At 40.7% G+C, this 19,109-nt stretch overlaps 1 protein-coding gene across 2 annotated transcripts; it reads right to left on the bottom strand.

The window, feature by feature from the left end:
* Positions 1 to 1,150: 1,150 nt before the first annotated feature.
* LOC102224745 (hook microtubule tethering protein 2) lies at positions 1,151 to 18,468 on the bottom strand. 2 transcript variants are annotated; one of them, XM_023349229.1, is made up of 23 exons: positions 18,073 to 18,468; positions 17,016 to 17,098; positions 15,644 to 15,716; positions 15,489 to 15,539; positions 14,347 to 14,479; positions 14,030 to 14,097; positions 13,651 to 13,716; positions 12,043 to 12,123; positions 10,380 to 10,546; positions 10,095 to 10,235; positions 9,363 to 9,564; positions 9,072 to 9,182; positions 8,058 to 8,145; positions 7,889 to 7,955; positions 7,534 to 7,671; positions 5,435 to 5,522; positions 5,090 to 5,095; positions 4,902 to 4,936; positions 4,740 to 4,822; positions 4,534 to 4,637; positions 2,786 to 2,887; positions 2,619 to 2,690; positions 1,151 to 2,547 (listed from the first exon to the last, which is right to left on the bottom strand). In XM_023349229.1, exons 1-23 carry the CDS (start codon positions 18,115 to 18,117, stop codon positions 2,419 to 2,421), a joined length of 2,133 nt encoding a protein of 710 aa, XP_023204997.1. In that variant the 5' UTR covers positions 18,118 to 18,468; the 3' UTR covers positions 1,151 to 2,418. The 2 variants fall into 2 exon arrangements, with proteins under 2 accessions (XP_023204997.1, XP_023204998.1); XM_023349230.1 differs by lacking the exon at positions 5,090 to 5,095 and having other exon boundaries at positions 18,073 to 18,466.
* Between the last annotated feature and the right edge of the window lie 641 nt (positions 18,469 to 19,109).

Genomic DNA, 19,109 nt, shown 5'->3' with positions numbered 1-19,109 from the left:
TAAGAAGTTATGAGCAGCAATAAACGCAATAAAGTAATATTCAGTAAGAACAAAAATCACACGAGTTCATGTGACTAGAAGTCCAGTGGAGGAAGGTACAGCTTCAGCGGACGCAGGATTTGTCAAGCTAAAGATTTATTTAAATCCAGGATTCACCGCTACAGAGAGCAGAGTTGTTGCTTTGTGTTATTGATCATTATGATCTTTGGTGACTCCATATGGAGACGTTCAGCTGTGTGTGAACTGGTGTGATCGATAAACAATGCCCTCCCACAGTTCAGTGGGCTGTTTTGACACTTGCACAAAGGATGTGAGAAGTTTTGATTATTCATCTTGACCTTTAAGATTGTGACTGAATTATCACAACGTTCCTAGAGAAGAACCCAAGCTTTGGAAAGTCAAACATTTACACATTTTGTTACATAATAAAACCCTGGTTTTAATCTTTTTTTTTTTACCTAAATCCTGGAAAGCATTGGGTATCATTTTTTCAGACCACCAATTTAATAGTTTAAAGTTTGTAAAACTTTTTTTTTTCTCACTGTAGATTACAACTTCTAGTCTTTTGAAACCTCTACCACTTTTGCTCAAACCCCTCAGCATGATTCTGCCACCACCTGACTTGCGTGGCCCTCGGGCTTCATCGATGCTGTTTCTTCAGACATCCTCCAACACAACTGAAAAGATAATTATTTTTAATATTTAGAAGTGTTAAGTGCAAAGCTGTATTCGGCCCATTGTAGACGGAAAACCCCCCGAAGTGTACAAGAGTACATTTACCACTTAAAAACTCAGAAAATTTTATATTAATCTCTGCAATTTTCCAGAATTTATATATTTTTTGGAAATATCCGAGATCCAAAAGTGGAAAGTTTGAAAAAAAAAAAAAAAAAAAACATTTTTAGAGGAATCTATTCAATTTTCTAGAAAATGTTTTGAAAATTTAGTTTCAGAAATCAAAAGGTTTTGATTGTTTGAAATTTCCCAAGTTTCTTCTAGAATATTTCTGAGATGAATCAGTTTTTTTTTTCTCGCAGGTTTCCTTCCCCCTCTTCAAGGGGTATAATTACTTTTGAAGGCCTGATGTCGTTTTCATGTACAGAAGTTTCTAGATGAACCTAAAAGAGTGAATGTAGAGAAACCAAACAGATGTGATTTTCCTGTTCGGATCCAGTTTATTTGATGTGCAGCAGTAGAACAGAACTACGGCTCTTTAACGTGCCTCAGATCCCCGTCACAGCACCACTTCATCTACCAGACCACAGTATGAAAACACAGCCAAGCTCCTTCACACCATGCTACCATAAATAAAACAAAAGCAATGAACGCAGAAAAACGTGCACAGCAACATGATTGTGGCCTGAAGAGAAAACGGCACAAAGCGTCAACGGGGGTCAAACAAGTTGCAAGATCGCAGTTCTGATATGGGATGAGCAAAAAATAAATAAAAAAAGAAAATACGTAGATATAAAAAAAAAAGAAAAGTCAGGGTAAAGGTAAAGAAAAGGCAGATTTAGTGTTTGATCATGCCTTTTATCTGCTGCTCGCTTCCTGTCAGAAAACGGCACAGATTCTGGCGTTGCGTCAAAGTTTCCTTCCATGAGGCGTCAGCAGCACAAAATGGCCGAACATCAGTAGTTTGATCATCCAGCTTTAAACTGGGATTAATACGACTCCAGCAGCGGGAAGCGGTGAGCGCCGTTAGGCTCCACCCACAACCACATACCCTGTTTCAACCTTTAGTGTGATAAAAAAAAAAAATTAAAAATACAATATTAAGAAAAATAAAAAACATAAATCTAAACTTCGATGCATAAAACAGAGAAGAGGTTGATCATCTTCATCGCCGGTCTGCTCCACAAAGGAAACAGTTTTGATCCTATACAAGGCACTAAACTCGTCCAGCTTTCTAACAATAAAAGTGCTCCAGTGTAAAGAGTTCTAAGACGTTTGCACTTCAGAAAAACATTCAAGTGAACACTAAACATTTCCCAACCACCCCTGACGACCGGGTTTCCTCCAGTGTTTACATTTTAGACGAAGACGGGAGAGAACTCATCAAAAACAGTGTAGAGATTTTATACTTTACGCCTTCTTTAACCGGAAATTTCCTACTAATACCCTTCTCCAGCACATTAAAATGATCTAAACTTGTACCGTTTTACCTAACATTAAATAATAATAATAATAAAAAAGATTAAAACACAAGACTGAGTTGAAGAGGCTACAGAAGAAACAAAAAGAGTCACCTGGAAAGGTGACAAAGCCTGCTGGAGGCTAATTACAGAAAAACACAATACTCTCATGTGGCTGTGAGCCAGCAGGGGGCAGCAGCAACACAAGAGACGGAGGGAAATATGTGCAGCGGTCCAAGTGAAGGCATCAAGGTAGAGGTGGACCTCGCCGTCTGGTCCCGTCTCATCTGGGCTGGAGGCGGACCAGGCCACGCCGGGCGTTGGTGGACTGTCTCTGCTGGGCCAGGAAGGACATGGCCTGGTTCCCGGGTCCCAGCCGCTCGCCCGACACCTGCTGGTGCAACGCCATGCCCTGCGGAGGAAACGGCGCGAGTTAAGCGAGACGCGGAGCTGGGAAAACGAGGCGTCGCTCCTGGTACCGACCATGTTGTACCAGGCGCTGATGATGAGCTTCTCCTCCTGGCTGTGTCTGGCTCGGCTCCGTTCGTAGTCGTGCTGGAGGAGAGACGAACGCGCCCGGCGCTTTTTAGTGACACTTTGGGGAAAAAAACGAGCGGAGGTCGCCGGCCGACGCTCTTCACGCGGCTCACCTCCAGATGCTGGAGTTTATTTTCCTTCTCGGTCAGCTGGTTTCTCAGAGACTGGACGTCGGGAGTCGGAGCCGGCTGCTTGGGATCCAGAGTCTTGATCACCTGCACACAGAAAACATCCTCCTGGTGACGCCGTTCTATCGCCCCGGAAACGCTTCGTCACGCTGAACATGCGTCCTAACTGTCGAAAATAAAATCTGAAAAGTGTGGTGTGTGTCTGTAACCAAGTCTGTAGGTTTTAGATCCTTCTGCTGCTTCATTTCGAATAGATTTTAGGTGTGTGCTTTGGTTAAGTCATTCAAAAACATGAATATTACTTGACATAAAACAGTTGCATTCACAGATTAGCATTTCCACAGCATAATGGTGCCAGAACATGTTGCAGTTTGAAGCTTAACTTTGGTCAGAAAAGAAAAAAAAAACACCCAGAAAAACCATACATTCCTCCACTTCAAAATGACACATTTCAACGTGATGATTTATCATATTAATTTTGTGGTGGCGACATAAAAAAAATGAGGTAAAGTTTAACAGATAGAAGTGCTTTTGAAAGGCTTCACTGCTGTTACATCTCATGTTTCAGCCACTGAGAAACCTGAATAAGACTCCAGCTCTACGTATGTTCGGGGTCTAACATCGAACATAAATCAGAGAATAATTAGCCGAAAAACCTACAGCAACTAGTAGTTAAAGGGATCCACAACTAGTTCAACATGTTGGCCAAAATATGTTGAAATATTCTCATTTACTTGGAAGTTGTTAAACATAAAAACTAGCGGCGCACCGATTGCTGTTTTCTGGCCGATCACTGATTACCAATCTTTAAAAAGCCTGACCTATCGATTCCGATTTTGGCCGGTACCAATTTTTTTGTCGCTAAATGCAGCAAGAAAGTTGCTGAGTTGGTAACTATTGTTAACTGCAAACATGACCTGGTGTCTGAGTCCGTCAGTCAAAGGTCTGTCACTGCAGAGCAGAAGAGGAGAGTGGTTCATTTTTAGACCTTTGCTGAGGTGATAAGATTGTTTTTATATAAAAGTATTGGTCAATCACCAATCTCCCATTTTAAGAAAATCGGCGCCAATAAATCGGTGCACCCACAGCAAAACCTCACAATAACTTAAAAAATTGTACACCGTGGTTATATTTTTCACCTGCAGGGGCCGCCATTTTTTTCCACAATGCCTGCCAGACTGAGGATGCGGTTACACCAAAAGTTTGATTAATCTTAAATAAAAAGTATTGGTATTTACTCTGTGTACTAGCAATACCAAAACTCATTTTTGTTTCTTCAACAAAGACGACTTTCGCTTCACCTCCAGTCTGTGCAATACATAAAATCAGTCTCTCCTCATCTTCGCTTTCCTGTGTTGTTGCTGCGCTGGCGTTCAAACTGGAAGGGTTGAACTGGAAGGGTTGAACTGGAAGGGTTGAACTGGAAGGGTTGAACGCCGCTCAAAGTGCAAAAAATATTTTTCTGATGGAGCTAGCGCTGTAGCACCTAGCATACGTCCGCTACCGTATACATTTTAAAAATAAATCTGTATTAAATGTTCCTCAAATAAAGTCTGAATGTTACAACTGATTGTGGGTCCCTTTAAGAAGACTGCTTTGTTTTGTAAATATCTAGCAGATTTCTTCTCATTTGAAGCTATAAAATGACGGAAGGCTTTTATAGCTGCCGTCACTTTAATGGCTTATTTAAGCCATGTTGATGAGGGGAGTGTGTTCCCTCGACGAGGACTGACCGTTCTGGCTTTCTCCATGTAGCGTTTGTATCTCTGCTCCATCTGTTTCATGTCCTCGTCCTTCTTCCGAAGGATCTCCTGGAGTTCATCTATCTTCTTGGTCACTGAAAAAAACGGGCGCGTTCAGAACTCCACAGCATGAACCAATAAGCCGGGAGAGTAAGGGAGGGGGAAAAAAAACAAACAAAAAAAAAAACGGGTCTTACTGTTGCTGTCTGCTTTGGGCTCAAGGTCGTCGATGACCTCCCGTTTCTTCCGGAGGTCAGAGTGAGCTTCGTTCAGCTTCTCCCTGAAACAAATGAGTCACTTTAGACGAATCCCATCGGTGGTAAACCGGCGCCAAGCAACAGCGGCGGTGAATGACTTACAAATGCTCCTCCAGCTTTTTCTTCAACAAAGATGACTTTGGTTCAATAAGAGGAGGAGAAAAAACAAAACGTTAACGTAAGATTCACGCTACGTGAAGGATGAAAACCTGAAACGTGTAAGCAGCGAAAGTCAAGCTGTTGCAGAGTGAAATCATGGGCCTCTTGGACGGACGACGGGCCGTACTTACGATGGCCTGATTTTGGCAGATGTAGGGTGGGGGGAAGAGGGGAGAGAGACAAACAGAGAGGGGCAGGCGTTAGCGCTGAATCACCACGGCAAACATGGGTTAAAGTCCCACACAACAGGTCCCACAAGGAGAGCAAACACTGCAGTCCTCCAAGGCCAAGTGGTCTTTCTAGCTAATCTCTCAGTGAGCCGTGCAAAAAGGATTCTTTTTCTTTTTCTGTTTTCAGAAATGATAAATTGATTATGATTTTTATAAAGAGTCAGCATTCCATCGGCCTGATTGTGGACAGTATGCTGAGTAACGGCGAACAGCAACAGAGCAGGAGAGGCAGATTATTCCACTCACGTCCTCGTGTTTGCTGTCCTGCTGCTGGAGCGCTTTCTGGAGCTCCTCCACCTGAGAACGCAGCTCCGAGATCTGCTGCTGGTTCAACCTTGGCAGGGACGACAGGGAGGAAGGAAGATTTTAATGTGGATTTTATGAAAAAGTATTCCAAGTCTGAAATGACTACCAACTCTACGATGCCGTCATCTTGTTTAAGGACCATCATTTTATTTGTTGACTGATTCGTGTTAGCAGCAGAGGCAGTGGAGCGCATTGCTAACTAAAACGTTAGTTGAGCTAACCTTACAGAAGTAATCAAAAAATAGCTCTGCTAAAACACCTACATGGTATTTAGCTAAAACGCTACATTAACAGTATTTAGTGGAAGCTAATGCTGAAGCTAAAGCACTTTTTCAACAGCTGTTGGCAAAAGCTAATGGTTCTGCTAAAGACGGAAAAGTGAACGGGTTATAGCGCTTTCACACTGAGCTAAAGTGCTACATTAACACAGTATTAAAAGGAGCTAATGCTAAAGCACCAAACAACATGGTATTTAGAAGAAGCTAATGCTAAAGCACTACATCAACAAGGTATTAAGAAGCTAATGCTAAAGCACTACATCAATGTGGTATTAAGAAGAAGCTACTGCTAAAGCACTACATCAATGTGGTATTAAGAAGCTAATGCTAAAGCACTACATCAATGTGGTATTAAGAAGAAGCTAATGCTAAAGCACTACATCAACGTGGTATTAAGAAGCTACTGCTAAAGCACTACATCAACGTGGTATTAAGAAGAAGCTACTGCTAAAGCACTACATCAACGTGGTATTAAGAAGAAGCTAATGCTAAAGCACTACATCAATGTGGTATTAAGAAGAAGCTACTGCTAAAGCACTACATCAATGTGGTATTAAGAAGAAGCTAATGCTAAAGCACTACATCAACAATGTATTAAGAAGCTAATGCTAAAGCACTACATCAACAATGTATTAAGAAGCTAATGCTAAAGCACTACATCAACGTGGTATTAATAAGAAGCTAATGCTAAAGCACTACATCAACGTGGTATTAAGAAGAAGCTAATGCTAAAGCACTACATCAATGTGGTATTAAGAAGAAGCTAATGCTAAAGCACTACATCAACAATGTATTAAGAAGCTAATGCTAAAGCACTACATCAACAATGTATTAAGAAGCTAATGCTAAAGCACTACATCAACGTGGTATTAATAAGAAGCTAATGCTAAAGCACTACATCAACGTGGTATTAAGAAGAAGCTAATGCTAAAGCACTACATCAACAAGGTATTTACAACTTGTTTTCTACTGTGTTTTATTTCCTTCCTGTATCTTTGTTGTCTGAAATAAAGTTGAGAAGAAACAGAACTGTCGTCCCAGAAAAAATATTGCTAAAAAACTGAAAATATTTAAGCTAAATGTTTAGATTAAACCCGTTTCCCTCCAACAGTTCAATGAGTGAACTTTCAAAAATAAACTGTATAGGATTCTTTTGACAATGTAATAGTCCTTTTCAGAACTGAGCATTTCATATATGTCACTATCCTCTTTTGAAAAAAGATCCTTAAATTATCTTTGTTTAAATTATCTAGTAATTCCACTGTGGGTTAAAGATGTTTCAAGTGGAACTTTGTGCATCTGCTGTGAGCACCTGTCGTCCCTTCAGCGCTCCGCTCTACTGAGCATGCTCACTCCACTCCTCTCCTCCTGTTACTGTTGCCGGGGATGCTTCCCACACCCTCAGCCTGGTGTTGCATTGGACACACACACACAAACAATCCACCCACATGTCCACATGCCCAAAGGCATGTAAACACACACACACACACGCCTGCACGTAAACACACACGCCGTAGGGACAATCTGGCTTTCTGCTGCCTGTCCTCCAGCCCAGCCCACACAGCTCCGCTCCACACGCAGTCCAGAGGGCGAGTTGACATTTAGGCAGATATCGCTCCTTCCCTCAGCCAAATCAACAGTTTAATACCCGGGAACGCACAATATGGTGGCCCCCCGGGGGGGAGGGAATGCTTATCCAACACTGCTGAGCGAAAAAAAAAAAAGTTAAACCATTTAATGAATTCATGAACAAACTCCCACCTGTTCTGAGTTTCCAGGGTGTTCTTGCTGCGCTGTGCCTCTTCCAGCTCGGCCTGGACCTCCACTAGTTTCTGTCTGTAGGCCTCCTCCTGAGCACACAGCATCTTGTTCTCGCTCTGCAGACGGACGACCGTTTCCCTGTCGAAGGCAGAAAATGGGGAACAACAGAAAGGCAGGATGAGGGGAAGGAACGGGAGACAGACCGGGGAACAGTGGGACTGACTGAGGAGGCTCTTATGTGATGCCGTGTGTTACCGATCCACTGGCCAGCTGAGCGTTCAGCTTCCAAAAATAAAACGCCACAATGAACACAGCCCCAGCGTAAGCTCTGGTTCAGATGGATAGATGGACCTACTTTAGCTCAGTGGGCATGATCTCTGCAGCAAGGTTCCCCACCGTCACATCACCGTCAGACAAGTCTCCTACAGAGAGAAAGAAAGATATATGAATTGTTTTACGAAACGCCATCGTGTTTCAATGCGTTACCAATCAATAAATAAAAGTATTCGGGATGATTTTCCCACCTGTTCCGCTCAGGCAGCCCTGCTGGACCTGCGCACACCGCAGCTCGTCGTTAGCTTCCCGTAGCGAGTCTCTTTCTGAAATGAGACGCTGCAGAAGAGAAAAGGTCGTTGGAAACACGCTGTCCAGAATATTCCAAGTCCTGATTTGATAAACTTTGTTTTATTATTCGTGTTTTGTTATGTTACATCAGCAAACAATGAATTTTGCACAAAGGATGCACGATAAATCTTCAACGTTGGCACTGGCTGATTTTTTTAACATCTGCATATCGGTCCGATAACTAAAACTAAAACAAACTAAACAGCAGATACTTTATTATTTACGTCTTTGTCGTTTGTTTTGGAGGGGAGCATTTGTTGACCGTGACGGATATTTATATAAAAGTGGTACAAATTGTCGTCCATGATAGTAGTATCAATATCTGGGCCTGTTGCAATAAGCAATAAATCAATTAATCGTGTGATAAATTGAAACAAGCTCAATAATTTCTATTTGCATGATTTATCATTTTCCTTTTTTCTCTCTTTCTACAAAAACGGAACAAAAGTCCTCAGTCTGGTGCTTTGATCTCAACTAGTCCTAACTAGACATAATTCATTTGATCCGTTTAGTTTATTTTGGATATTTAAAATGTCTTCCAGTTCCAAAGGTGAATGTTCACTAGAATTTAAAGACGATTAATCTATGAGAATTAGTTTGTTTTTGCGTGATATTACTTGAAGTTGGTGTCAAAACAGCAATATTATCGTTCATTGCAATAATGTGCTGAATAATTTATCGTACAGCTAAACTTGCTACTGTTACAAACCCATTAATATTGGATATTCATTTTCATAAAACAATACATCAATCTTTATGTGACACGGATCGTTGTCAGATCTGAGACTTTTCTAGAAGCGACAGATCAGGTGGGAGTCTGCAGCACAATATCTGCCTGGCGACAGCCTCAGCAGCAGAGAAGTGCTGATCCACACAACATTTTCCAAATGTGCCGGCGAGGAGCAACAACTCACTTCTTTCTCCTTCAGCAGTGCGTCATACTTGTCATAAAGATTCTTGTACTCAAACTGCCACTTCTCAGCCTTCATGGCCTCCGCTGTGTGCCTGGTGTGAAGCTCATGAGCCTGGAAAAATATAGATAAATAAATACACACACACAGAAAAAAAAATTAAAAAAATCTGAAAGCACACAGTCTGCGAGAAGCGCTCCAGGAAAACAGCAAATCTCTCCAAACACATGCAGCAGCCAGACTCAGTTTATCATCGCTCAGATGGCGAACAGATGAAGCGGCGACGCGGCGTGCCTGTCTCTTGTAGGTGTCCAGCTGACCGCGGACGGCGTTGGCCCGCCGCAGCTCCTCCTCCAGCTCGCAGGTGCGCTGCATGTACACGGTGTTGCGCTCCTCCAGGAGGCGCACCTGTCTGCGCAGATCGCCCAGATCCTCCAGCTTCCTCTTGTAGGTCTCCACCAGCGCTTCGAGCTGGTTCACCCGGTCAGACGAGTGTCTGAGGGGGCAGCAGAGGGACAGAGAGTGTGGGTAGCGGCTAATCATGCTTGGGGAAAGTCATTTATCGCTGAACATGAATAACAAATGCCTTCAATTAAGAAAGGTGGTGTCAGCTTTGTGTCCTGATCTGTGTCACCTTAATATATTTAGCTGGACGATAAATTGTCTCAGACGTTATTGCGATAAACAACAATATTGTTGTATTTAATATTTTTGTTTTAAATCAAGGCTATCATTTGATAATAACTGGAACATTGATCGATATATCCAAGGTGTATTTGCCTGATGATAGCATTTGACAAAATGTCATTTTTATTTTTCGTTTCTTCATTGATGACTGTATCATGTTGCTATGATGTAAAGCACTTTAAAGTTGTCGCTGAAATGTGCTATACATAAAAAAAATTTTTAAAAACTCGACTTCATTGTGTCATGTGCTACACTGCTACTCTAAAGCACATGTACAGTTACGTTGATCACCATTCCAGCTCATTTCGATAGTAGAGAACCACTAAAGCGTTCGGCCACCTGAGGATGTCCATCTCGTCTTTAAGCGTCTGGGCTTCGTGCGCCAGACTCGTCAGCTCCTCGTTCCTCTGCTGCAGGTCGGCCACCTCGCGCTCCAGCAGGTCTGCACGAACGCGCAGGTCGTCTCTGCTGTTCTCCAGCCTGAGACACACGGCGGTTCATGTGGGTGAGAAACAAACGCGGCCGAGGTGACTCGAGAAGACACTCGAGTCTAGCACCAAAACATCTCACATGTGGGTATAGAAGCTGCTAGGTATCACAGTGATCTTTTCGGCGTTGGCCAACCTGTAGTTCTCCTCCTGCAGCTGCTCCATCTGACTCTGCAGCAGCAGCAGCTTCTTGCCCGTGATGGCGGTGGTCGCGGCATCCAGAGAGTCGCTGCAGCAAAGCCTCTCCCTCAGGGAGCGGACCTCCGCCTGGAGCGACGACCTCTCCTCCACGCCCAGCGACAGCTGCCGGAGGGCATAGAGACTTGATGCAAAACATTGCAAACACACATCGAGAGATTTAGTGGGGGGTGGAGGTGTTTCGACTAGAGATACACTGACCAGATATAAATATCTGCATCGGTCACAATATTGAAAAAGAAATTCTAGATTGGTGACACTGTGCCCGACCCATAAGGGGAGATCTATTCAGTTTAATTCTATGTTTCTCTGAGCGACATTGTGCTTTATTATTTATTTTACGTTACATTTAGAACTCCTTATTGTACTTTCTGAACCTTTTCAAAGAAGGTTTGTTGCAGTTTATGTTTACATGTTTGATCAAGGCGTTCCACCTTTTGTTTTTCTCGATTTCAGCTTACATTACACTGGCTGTTCTACTCCTAATTGCACCGACTGAACAAATTAAAGTTTGACCAAGCTTGTGATGCCATTTGTATATACACAAGTGTGCAGATTTATCACATAAATATGTAATTCAGTACATTTGGTCAGTGTTAAAACAAAAAAAACAACTAACAAAAAAAAACAAAACTTCAGATATCTGTATTGATACAGGAAGAGAAAAAAAAAGTGGATCGGTGCATCCCTGGTTTTGACTACATAAAAGACAATGCAAGTAAAGAACAAAAATCCTCAAGGCAAAAATATTCCCAAGTGTGTGAAAGTGAAGAAATTTGTTCATTTTCAAGCAGATTTAGTTAGAGCAAACCTATGAGATAACACAAAAGAAACTCACCACGCTTTAGTGCAAAGAAGGTCTTTAAAACACGAGCCTCTCTGTCACTTCACATGCTCTGTCGTCACTGCTGCTCAGTCAGCTGATGTTCAATATTCCCTCACAGTGCTCCACTTATCCCCTACCCCGACGGTTTAAACCAGATCCTCATGCTAAGATTAGATACGACAAGAATGCTTATACTGGAACTGCTGCTGTATTTTTTTTAAGTTGGAAACAACTCCAACAATTTGGATCTTTTAACCATCAGAAAAAACCAAGCGGAAACTTTTCAAACGGGACGCGTTTTCCAGGCAGCATAAGCTGCATAAGCCCGCGCTGAACTTTTTAGGACAGATTGCGTGTTTGCAGCGCCGGGCCAGTAACAGCAAATAGCTCCTAAAACAACACCGCTGACTAATTCCCAACGTGTGGGCCGAGCAAGTAAACAAACAGGTGGGCCGAGAGCAAGCACAAATTATTGTTGGCTACCGATCCATCCCAAGGCAATGTGTCAGTTTCATCTAGATGTTATGCAACTGCTGACAAGAAAGTGTGTAAAAGGGGGAAGAGGGAGAAAAAAAAAAGTCACAAATAAGCAGAGAGAAAGATGATATCCTGCAGGGTAACCAATAGAAGCTAAAGTGAAAAAAGTTCTGATAATCTCTGGCAGAGAGCAGCATGTCGGCGCAGAGAAGAGCTTTCTAAAAAAAACTGATTCTGACTTTACTAGAGATGAAAATGTTTGCTAAAAAGCAACGTGAACTCCGTTTAGCCGACTGACCTGACGCTCAAGGTCTCTGCAGCGCTGCGTCAGGTCCTCCTTCTCGCCCGCTTCCTCGCTCAGAAAGTGATACTTCCTGGACTGAAAGAGTGCAGAGAAGAGACGTCACATCAGGGAATCAGAGGAGAGACCGGCGCGTCAGAACAGCAACGCGAGCGCTCACAGTTTCACACAATACTACAAACTTCCCTGCATTGAGAGCAAAACACAATGAGTGTAACTGTGAAGTTCAATCATTTGAAAAGCTCGTCTTCAACTGCAGCTTAAAAATGATTTAAATATTTTTTTACCGCATCCAGCGCAGGTGCTCAATGCAAACTGAGAGAATTTATTTGTAGTCAGATTAAAACTATTACAGATGTTATTTTCTTATGATAGAAAATGTAAAGTACAACAAAAAGTATTTGTGTTTTTATAGCCGTAGTTTAACAATGCTTAGAACCAGAGACTTTTACTGAGAAGCCCTAAATAATAAAGCCAAATCAGCCTTTATTGAATTTAGTAAGTTTGGCAGAATATGGTACTAAGTCTGTCACGATAAAAAATTCTGCTGGACGATAAATTGTCTCAGAACTTATTACGCTAAACAATATTGTTGTTTTGATACCGTTTTCACTTATACAATAGTAATAATGCCATAAAAATGGCATTCTCAATTATCAATAAACTTTAAATTCTAATTAACATTTAAAAAATAGAACTGGAAGACATTTTAAATATCTAAAAACAAATGAAGAACAGAAACAGCAAATAAAGTGAATTATGAAGTCTCTGTAAACAAAATGATCTTTTAAAAAGGAATAGTTGGGACCAAAACACCAGACTGAAGACTTTTATCATCCAGTTTCTGGTAAAAAGAGAAAAACGCTAAATCATACAAATGAAAATGATTGAGTTTCTTTTAATTTCTCATGCGATTAATTGATTTATTGTTTATTGTGACAGGCCAATATAGCACACTGCAAAAACACTAAATGTTACAAAAGTATTTGTTGCATTTGTCTAAGTTTACTTGAACAAAGGCAAAACTAAAGTACTAACAACATTTCAACTAAATATTTCTGGATATTGATTAAAAAGTACTAGTTTCACTGGCAGTTTTTGATCTTATAAAAGACAAAAATGTCTCAATTTAAGTGAAAATAATCTAGAGGAACTAGTACTTTATTAAAACTGTATTAAGGAATTATTGACTTAAATCAGGCTCCTATATCTTGGTGAAATGTTAAATGTAGGTTAGTTGTGTCGTATTTCACGTGTACTGAGATATTTGCAGCGACTAGACAAAAGAAATCTTGGTAAGATTTTGTGTTTTGAAAGAAAAAGAAACAAATTCTGTTCTATTTTCTGAAAATAAATTTGTTCAGTCGAACAAAAAAACAAAAGAAATTGAAAACTAGATGCCTGTTTTTAAATACAGAAAACGTACAACATCTCTTTTTAAGTTTTGGATGTACGATGAACAACATCCATTTTAAAGAAAAAAACTAAATCTGACTATTTAAGCATTGTGTTTTTTTTTATTTCCTCACCCCTTTCACCTCACAAACATAAATACAGATGATCCTCTGGTTCATAATTTTCCTGTACTGACTTTGTGATATTTACCTGGTAGTCAAAGTCTCCATACGTCTCTGGACTTCCTGGTTCAGATGACGGTTCCTTCGCTAAAAGCTGAAACCAAGCAGCAGGAAATGAGCTCAAGTGACAGATAAAAACTGACAAGAACCGCATTGGCAGATGCAGGTTTGCTCAGATTTATTAATATCTTTCATTTGAAGGCAATCTTCCTAAGCTCAATATTAATCAACTCCTACAGCGTTGGCCCTCAAAAGCATCAAATCTATTCTTAGAACTGCACAAAGCAGGATTTGGGGGGAATTATTTCAGTCTAAATGTTTATGCGTATGAATTACACCCATGACTAACATCTGGATTAAAACAAAAAAAGAGAGCAAGGAGAGGGTAAGTCGGCGTGCTCACTCACCTCCTGAATGGCTGTCATCACAACATGCTGGACAGATTCCTCAAGTGTCATAATCTGCTGGATTTGCTCTGTTTGGGAGATGATGACAACAAAAGCTGTCGATGTGCAGCCAGATGCAGATTAACGCAAATAATCTTTCCTAAAATGAAACCAGCTCAGGTTCATTAAACCGACGGTTCAAACTTTAGTGTTTTAAAGTTTATTCTGGGAAATGGGGAAAAAGCGTCGTTCATGTGTTTGAGAGTTAAAGTAATCTCGTGGATCATTTCTCACAGGTTGATGCGTGGATTTCATTTGTTTACTTTTATTTTTTTTACCTTGTTTCTTTTCGCAGCTGACGGCGCAGCCCAACACGAGCTGCAGCAGCTTGCCCAGCTCCGTCACGTCTCCCAGCTCGCCTATGAGGTTCACATCTGGTAAATGCTCGTCGGACACCTGCTGACCGAGCACCTGGCCACGACACGGGAATGTCAAAGGTCACATGTCCAAGCACAGCCACGAACCAAACAGAACTAGAGAAGTAAGGGCGCAGCTCAAAGAATCAGAACATTGTCAAAACGTTTTATTTTATTTGTTGTTGCAGTATTTCAATTTGAAAACATGGCTCACAGCTAAAGATAATGATAAAAATGTTGTCTATATCAAAGTCAAACAAATTTGACTTTATAATTTAAGCCTTGAAATTGGGCTTCTGTCTCTTTAAGAAACTCCACCTTCAGTAAGTCATCACAACATGGCTCCTCTATTAACCCTAACCACGGTTTTACCAATGTTGCACTGAGAAGCAGCTCCTATAATGAGCTCAGCAGACGTGCAGCTCCACCAGGTGTTTGCTAATTGTTGCTGACTAGTCTGAAGGAGCTGAGCAGGGGTCAGTGAGGCAGAAGCTTAGAAAATGAAGCTCCAACAAGGTGGGGCTAGGTCCACCAAAGCATTTTGCACAGCTAAATGATTGCCATGGAGATTAAAGGATTCCTCAAACATGCATGAAAGAATCAAAGCAACACTCCAAGTATGTTTTTGATGAGGGAATAACAATATAACATGTAAAGCTCAAAACAGTCGGTTTCACATAACACTACTACCCCTTTAAAGAGTGAATAAACAAACTAATGTGTGATTTTAATTGTGTTTGTAACTTAACGAAAGCACCACTATTGCGAAATTGTGATTTCTTTTTCAATATTAGCGGAATATCGACAAAGTTTTGAGCATATTTGTAATGCAGCTACTGTGCTGGACTGGCCAGCAAACCTTCCGAAACCTTTGAGTAATGTACAGAAGATGAGAAACAACAAAGCCAAAAAATAACCAAAAATAAACATTTCAAGTATCAATTTGTCTGGAATGATTATAAACAATATGAGCTTCCCGTTTTGAATTAAATCACTGAACTAGATTAACTTTTGACGATACTCTGACTCAGTGAGAGGAGCCGATAAAAAACAAACAGCCTTACATCATGGTAATACTCCAGCATGCTTTTCAGGACCTTCTTCAAGTTGCTGACCTAGAAAAACAGAAACAGGAGTTGGCACTGTGATTTCTTTTTTTTTAGTTCTAGTGAAAGACAACAAAAACAAAAGGGATGTTCTGCTGCTCTTCAAACGTTACTTTAAGGCGCCAGTTGGCCTCGCTCTCCTCCTTGATCCTGCCAAGCCACGTCTCATTAAACCAAGAGGGGTCTCTGTTAATGAGAACGCAGAGCTGCAGTCACAATACATCTCTCTGGACATCACAATCCACAGGAAGCAGCAGCAGTAACACAGCCTTTGCTCTTTTAAACACAGTAGCATTCGAGTAAAGATGCTCATTAAAGTTACATGACATGGGAATAATGAGAAGGGGAGAAAAAAAAATTAAAGTGTCCTGAAGTGGAACAACAGGTTTGATGTTAGGACATTTTTAAGCAAGTTGCTCAGGCACCAAAAAAACAAAACAAAAAACTTTTTCCTACAAGCCGAGGTCTTGATTCAAATGCACACGTGAACGGCAAGTGAAACGGAGAACAATCCAAAAGCAGGAAGTGGACTATAATGCAGGGCATTCTGGGTAAGTACAACCCAAACAAACGCAATATTCTAATTCTAGCAGGAGAAATGTCACGTTGTCTTTTACCAACAACAAAAGATTAATCCTACAATGACTAAAATATGATGCCACTACATTTTGGTTTACATTTTGTGAAGAAGGAATTTGTGCTCAGTGTCTTCTTCAGAGAGTTATGTGTCACATCCTTGAGCGGGTCCTGGTGCGGCGCCACCGCAGGTGAGGAGGGGAACAGGTTTTTCAAAAGGTTCTGGCTCGTTTGACACAATGCAGTGTGAAAGAGAACCACACCAGCTGAAAATGTAACAAATGTTGCAACTTTGGTTCCCAATTGAAGCGAGTCTACTGGACTATCAGGTGTGAAAACACCCTCAATGACTTTGCCGTTAAAATGAGACAAAAAAAATCGAAACAATCAGTATCAGCCAAAATCGAAATCAGGCTTTTAAAAAGATCAGAACCATTTTTTTTAACCGAGGCTTGAATAATTATACAAGTGTAAATATATGTAAAAGACATTCTATCCAACACTGGGTCAATATTATATGTACATGTTTCAAATATACACATATGATAATCATTAACAACATTCTGATAAAGTTCTGATTGGATGTTTGACCTTTTATGAGAAATGGTAGACTTAATTTAGAATGGTTGGTTTTCTGGTTTTGGTCCAAACTAACTAAAGCTTATCCAGTAAATCTTCAGGGAAGCTGAATATGTGAACTCCTGATTGTATCCAAGTTTCAATCATCTAGCTTTTTATTTGAGCGGAAGTTGAAGAATTCAGAGACTGTCGTCCATTTATACTGATAAAGAGAGGATGTAAACTTCTCAGCAGAACTGTAAATTAGTTGTTTTTTTAAAAACATTTGATTTAAGTCCTTCCTGTGCACGAATCAGAAGAGCAGAAAGTCTATAAGTACGCAATGCTTACATTCTGTAGAGTACGTGAGCAATGGCCACTCCGCTCGTTAGATCGTCCTTGTTGTCACATGACGGGACCTGAAATGTCTGCAACTGAGAATAAAAACGTAAAAATGTTAACATGAGTCGCTTTATATAAACTTAACCATACAGCTGCACACCAGCTGCTTTGAAATGACTACCAAGTCATTTGGTTCCTACAAAATATGAACCAAATCAAACTGTATATTTTGTTTCAAATACACAGTTTGAAACAAAATTCAGCCAGAAATCACCAGAGAAAAAATAAGTATTTTAATCTTTGGGCACATTTGATTTCTTTATAACAAAAAGAAAGAAGCAAAAAACAGATCATTTTACAAAAGCACAAAGATGTATGAAAATCAAATCCCCAGATACTCAAACGTATTTCTCTTTAGAGCTTAAATATATCTAATTTTATATTAGAACTTCAGTCTGCAACAGAGGTCCAACAAAACAGTAGTTCTTAATGAAAGTGACACCAGTCACTTTGAGTCATTCAGTGACTGGTTTGTGACCTGCAGCCCAGTGATAATGCAGATAGATCTCACTCAAAGTGACTGGTTTGAGTAAATCAATCTCATCTCACAATGAGATTCATTTAAGATGAATCTTTTACATTCATCTTAAATAAAAGATTTTAAAACAATTATGATGGACTGTAGACTTGCTCAGTGTGTCACCTTACCCCACTTGTTTGGCTCTTCCAAACAAGTGGGTTTTCCCTGAGCTTCAAAGGAAAGTTAGCATGTTGGAGGTTTACTCCAAGCCGTTTGGGTTTGTTAGTTTGTTTGTTTAGCAGCTAACTTTGCTTTGGTAAGCAGACCACCAAGTCCATATTGCTCAACTTGTTTACAGCTTGTTAGCTTGACTGAAGAGCAGCTAACACCGTTTCCAAGAACTAGTTGCTGCTTGTATGTTGTCACAGAGAGTAAAACAGGACGTCCCGTTTTACCTCAGGAGTTTATTTACGTGAATTTTCCGAACACCTGCCGTCACCTGTTAGCCCCGGTTAGCTCGGAAACCTCGCTAACTTTCAGACTTACCCAGGTCAACAGCGAGTCGCACAGCTTTGCTTTATCCAGACTCATGCTGCCGAGTGGCGTGAAGCGACAGACCGACTGGACCTTCGCCGGTTCTGTTGCTCAGGAGTTTGTTTCTCCGGTCCTGACTCCTTCCACGTCAGGCCTCCGAGCGCTGCCTCCCTCCCGTCCGCTTCGCGTTTCACTCCCTCCCTCTGTTATCCACGCGAGCTTCCGTATGAGGACCGTTACCATGGAAACGGCTTGTGCTACGGGGTCAGCGTGTCTGGTCACAGTGAATGGCGGTAATTTGAGAGCAATGGCGTCGGTTCAGTCAGGTTTGAACGCACTAAAAAAAGAGGTGGACTTAAACGTTATCATGTCTTATTTTTACCTGCGTATTTAAGCGAGATTTTGTCAACTGAAATATATAGAGGAAAAAAAAACTAATGAAAAAAAAAAATAAATAGGAGCTTTCAGGAAGACTTTTCGGGTTTACTCTAGTTTAAAAAGGTATTCATACCCCTGAACCTTTCTACATTTTGTCTTAATTTACAACTCATTACATTTACTCAATTACAATTACGTTAGTAAAAGTAGTTTTACTTTACTGCACATTTTATTTTTACTTGAGTAATATTATGATGACGTAGCCTATCGCAACTCTTGAGTAAAATTACTGGCTACTTTACCAAATAACATTTAGGCCCCTAAATACTTAAATAAAATTTAATACACGTCTATAGTAATACAATCCACTACAGAAAATGGCTGAAGAGAGAGGAGATGCAGTAATTATAAAAGACTGGAAGAAAAACAATCACATTTCTATTCAGTCAGCAAAAACGAAATTTCAAGAAAATCTGGATGAGATGGGATGTATATTAAAATACAAAAACATACTCTTCATTTTCAGATACCATTTTAAGTAGCTACTTATTGCCAAATCCAAAGTGTTTAATTATTTTCATGTTTTTTAATTCCCTTAAAGCACCACTGGATGGCTCTAGTCGACAGTGGGTCTATACAGCTGCGTGTTGCACGACTGCTATCTATCCGTC

This window comes from Xiphophorus maculatus, chromosome 16 (assembly GCF_002775205.1).
Source record: "Xiphophorus maculatus strain JP 163 A chromosome 16, X_maculatus-5.0-male, whole genome shotgun sequence".
NCBI classification, from domain to species: domain Eukaryota; kingdom Metazoa; phylum Chordata; class Actinopteri; order Cyprinodontiformes; family Poeciliidae; genus Xiphophorus; species Xiphophorus maculatus.
The sequence above is the reverse complement of the archived record's forward strand: the minus strand, read 5'-3'. Positions and strand labels throughout refer to the sequence as shown.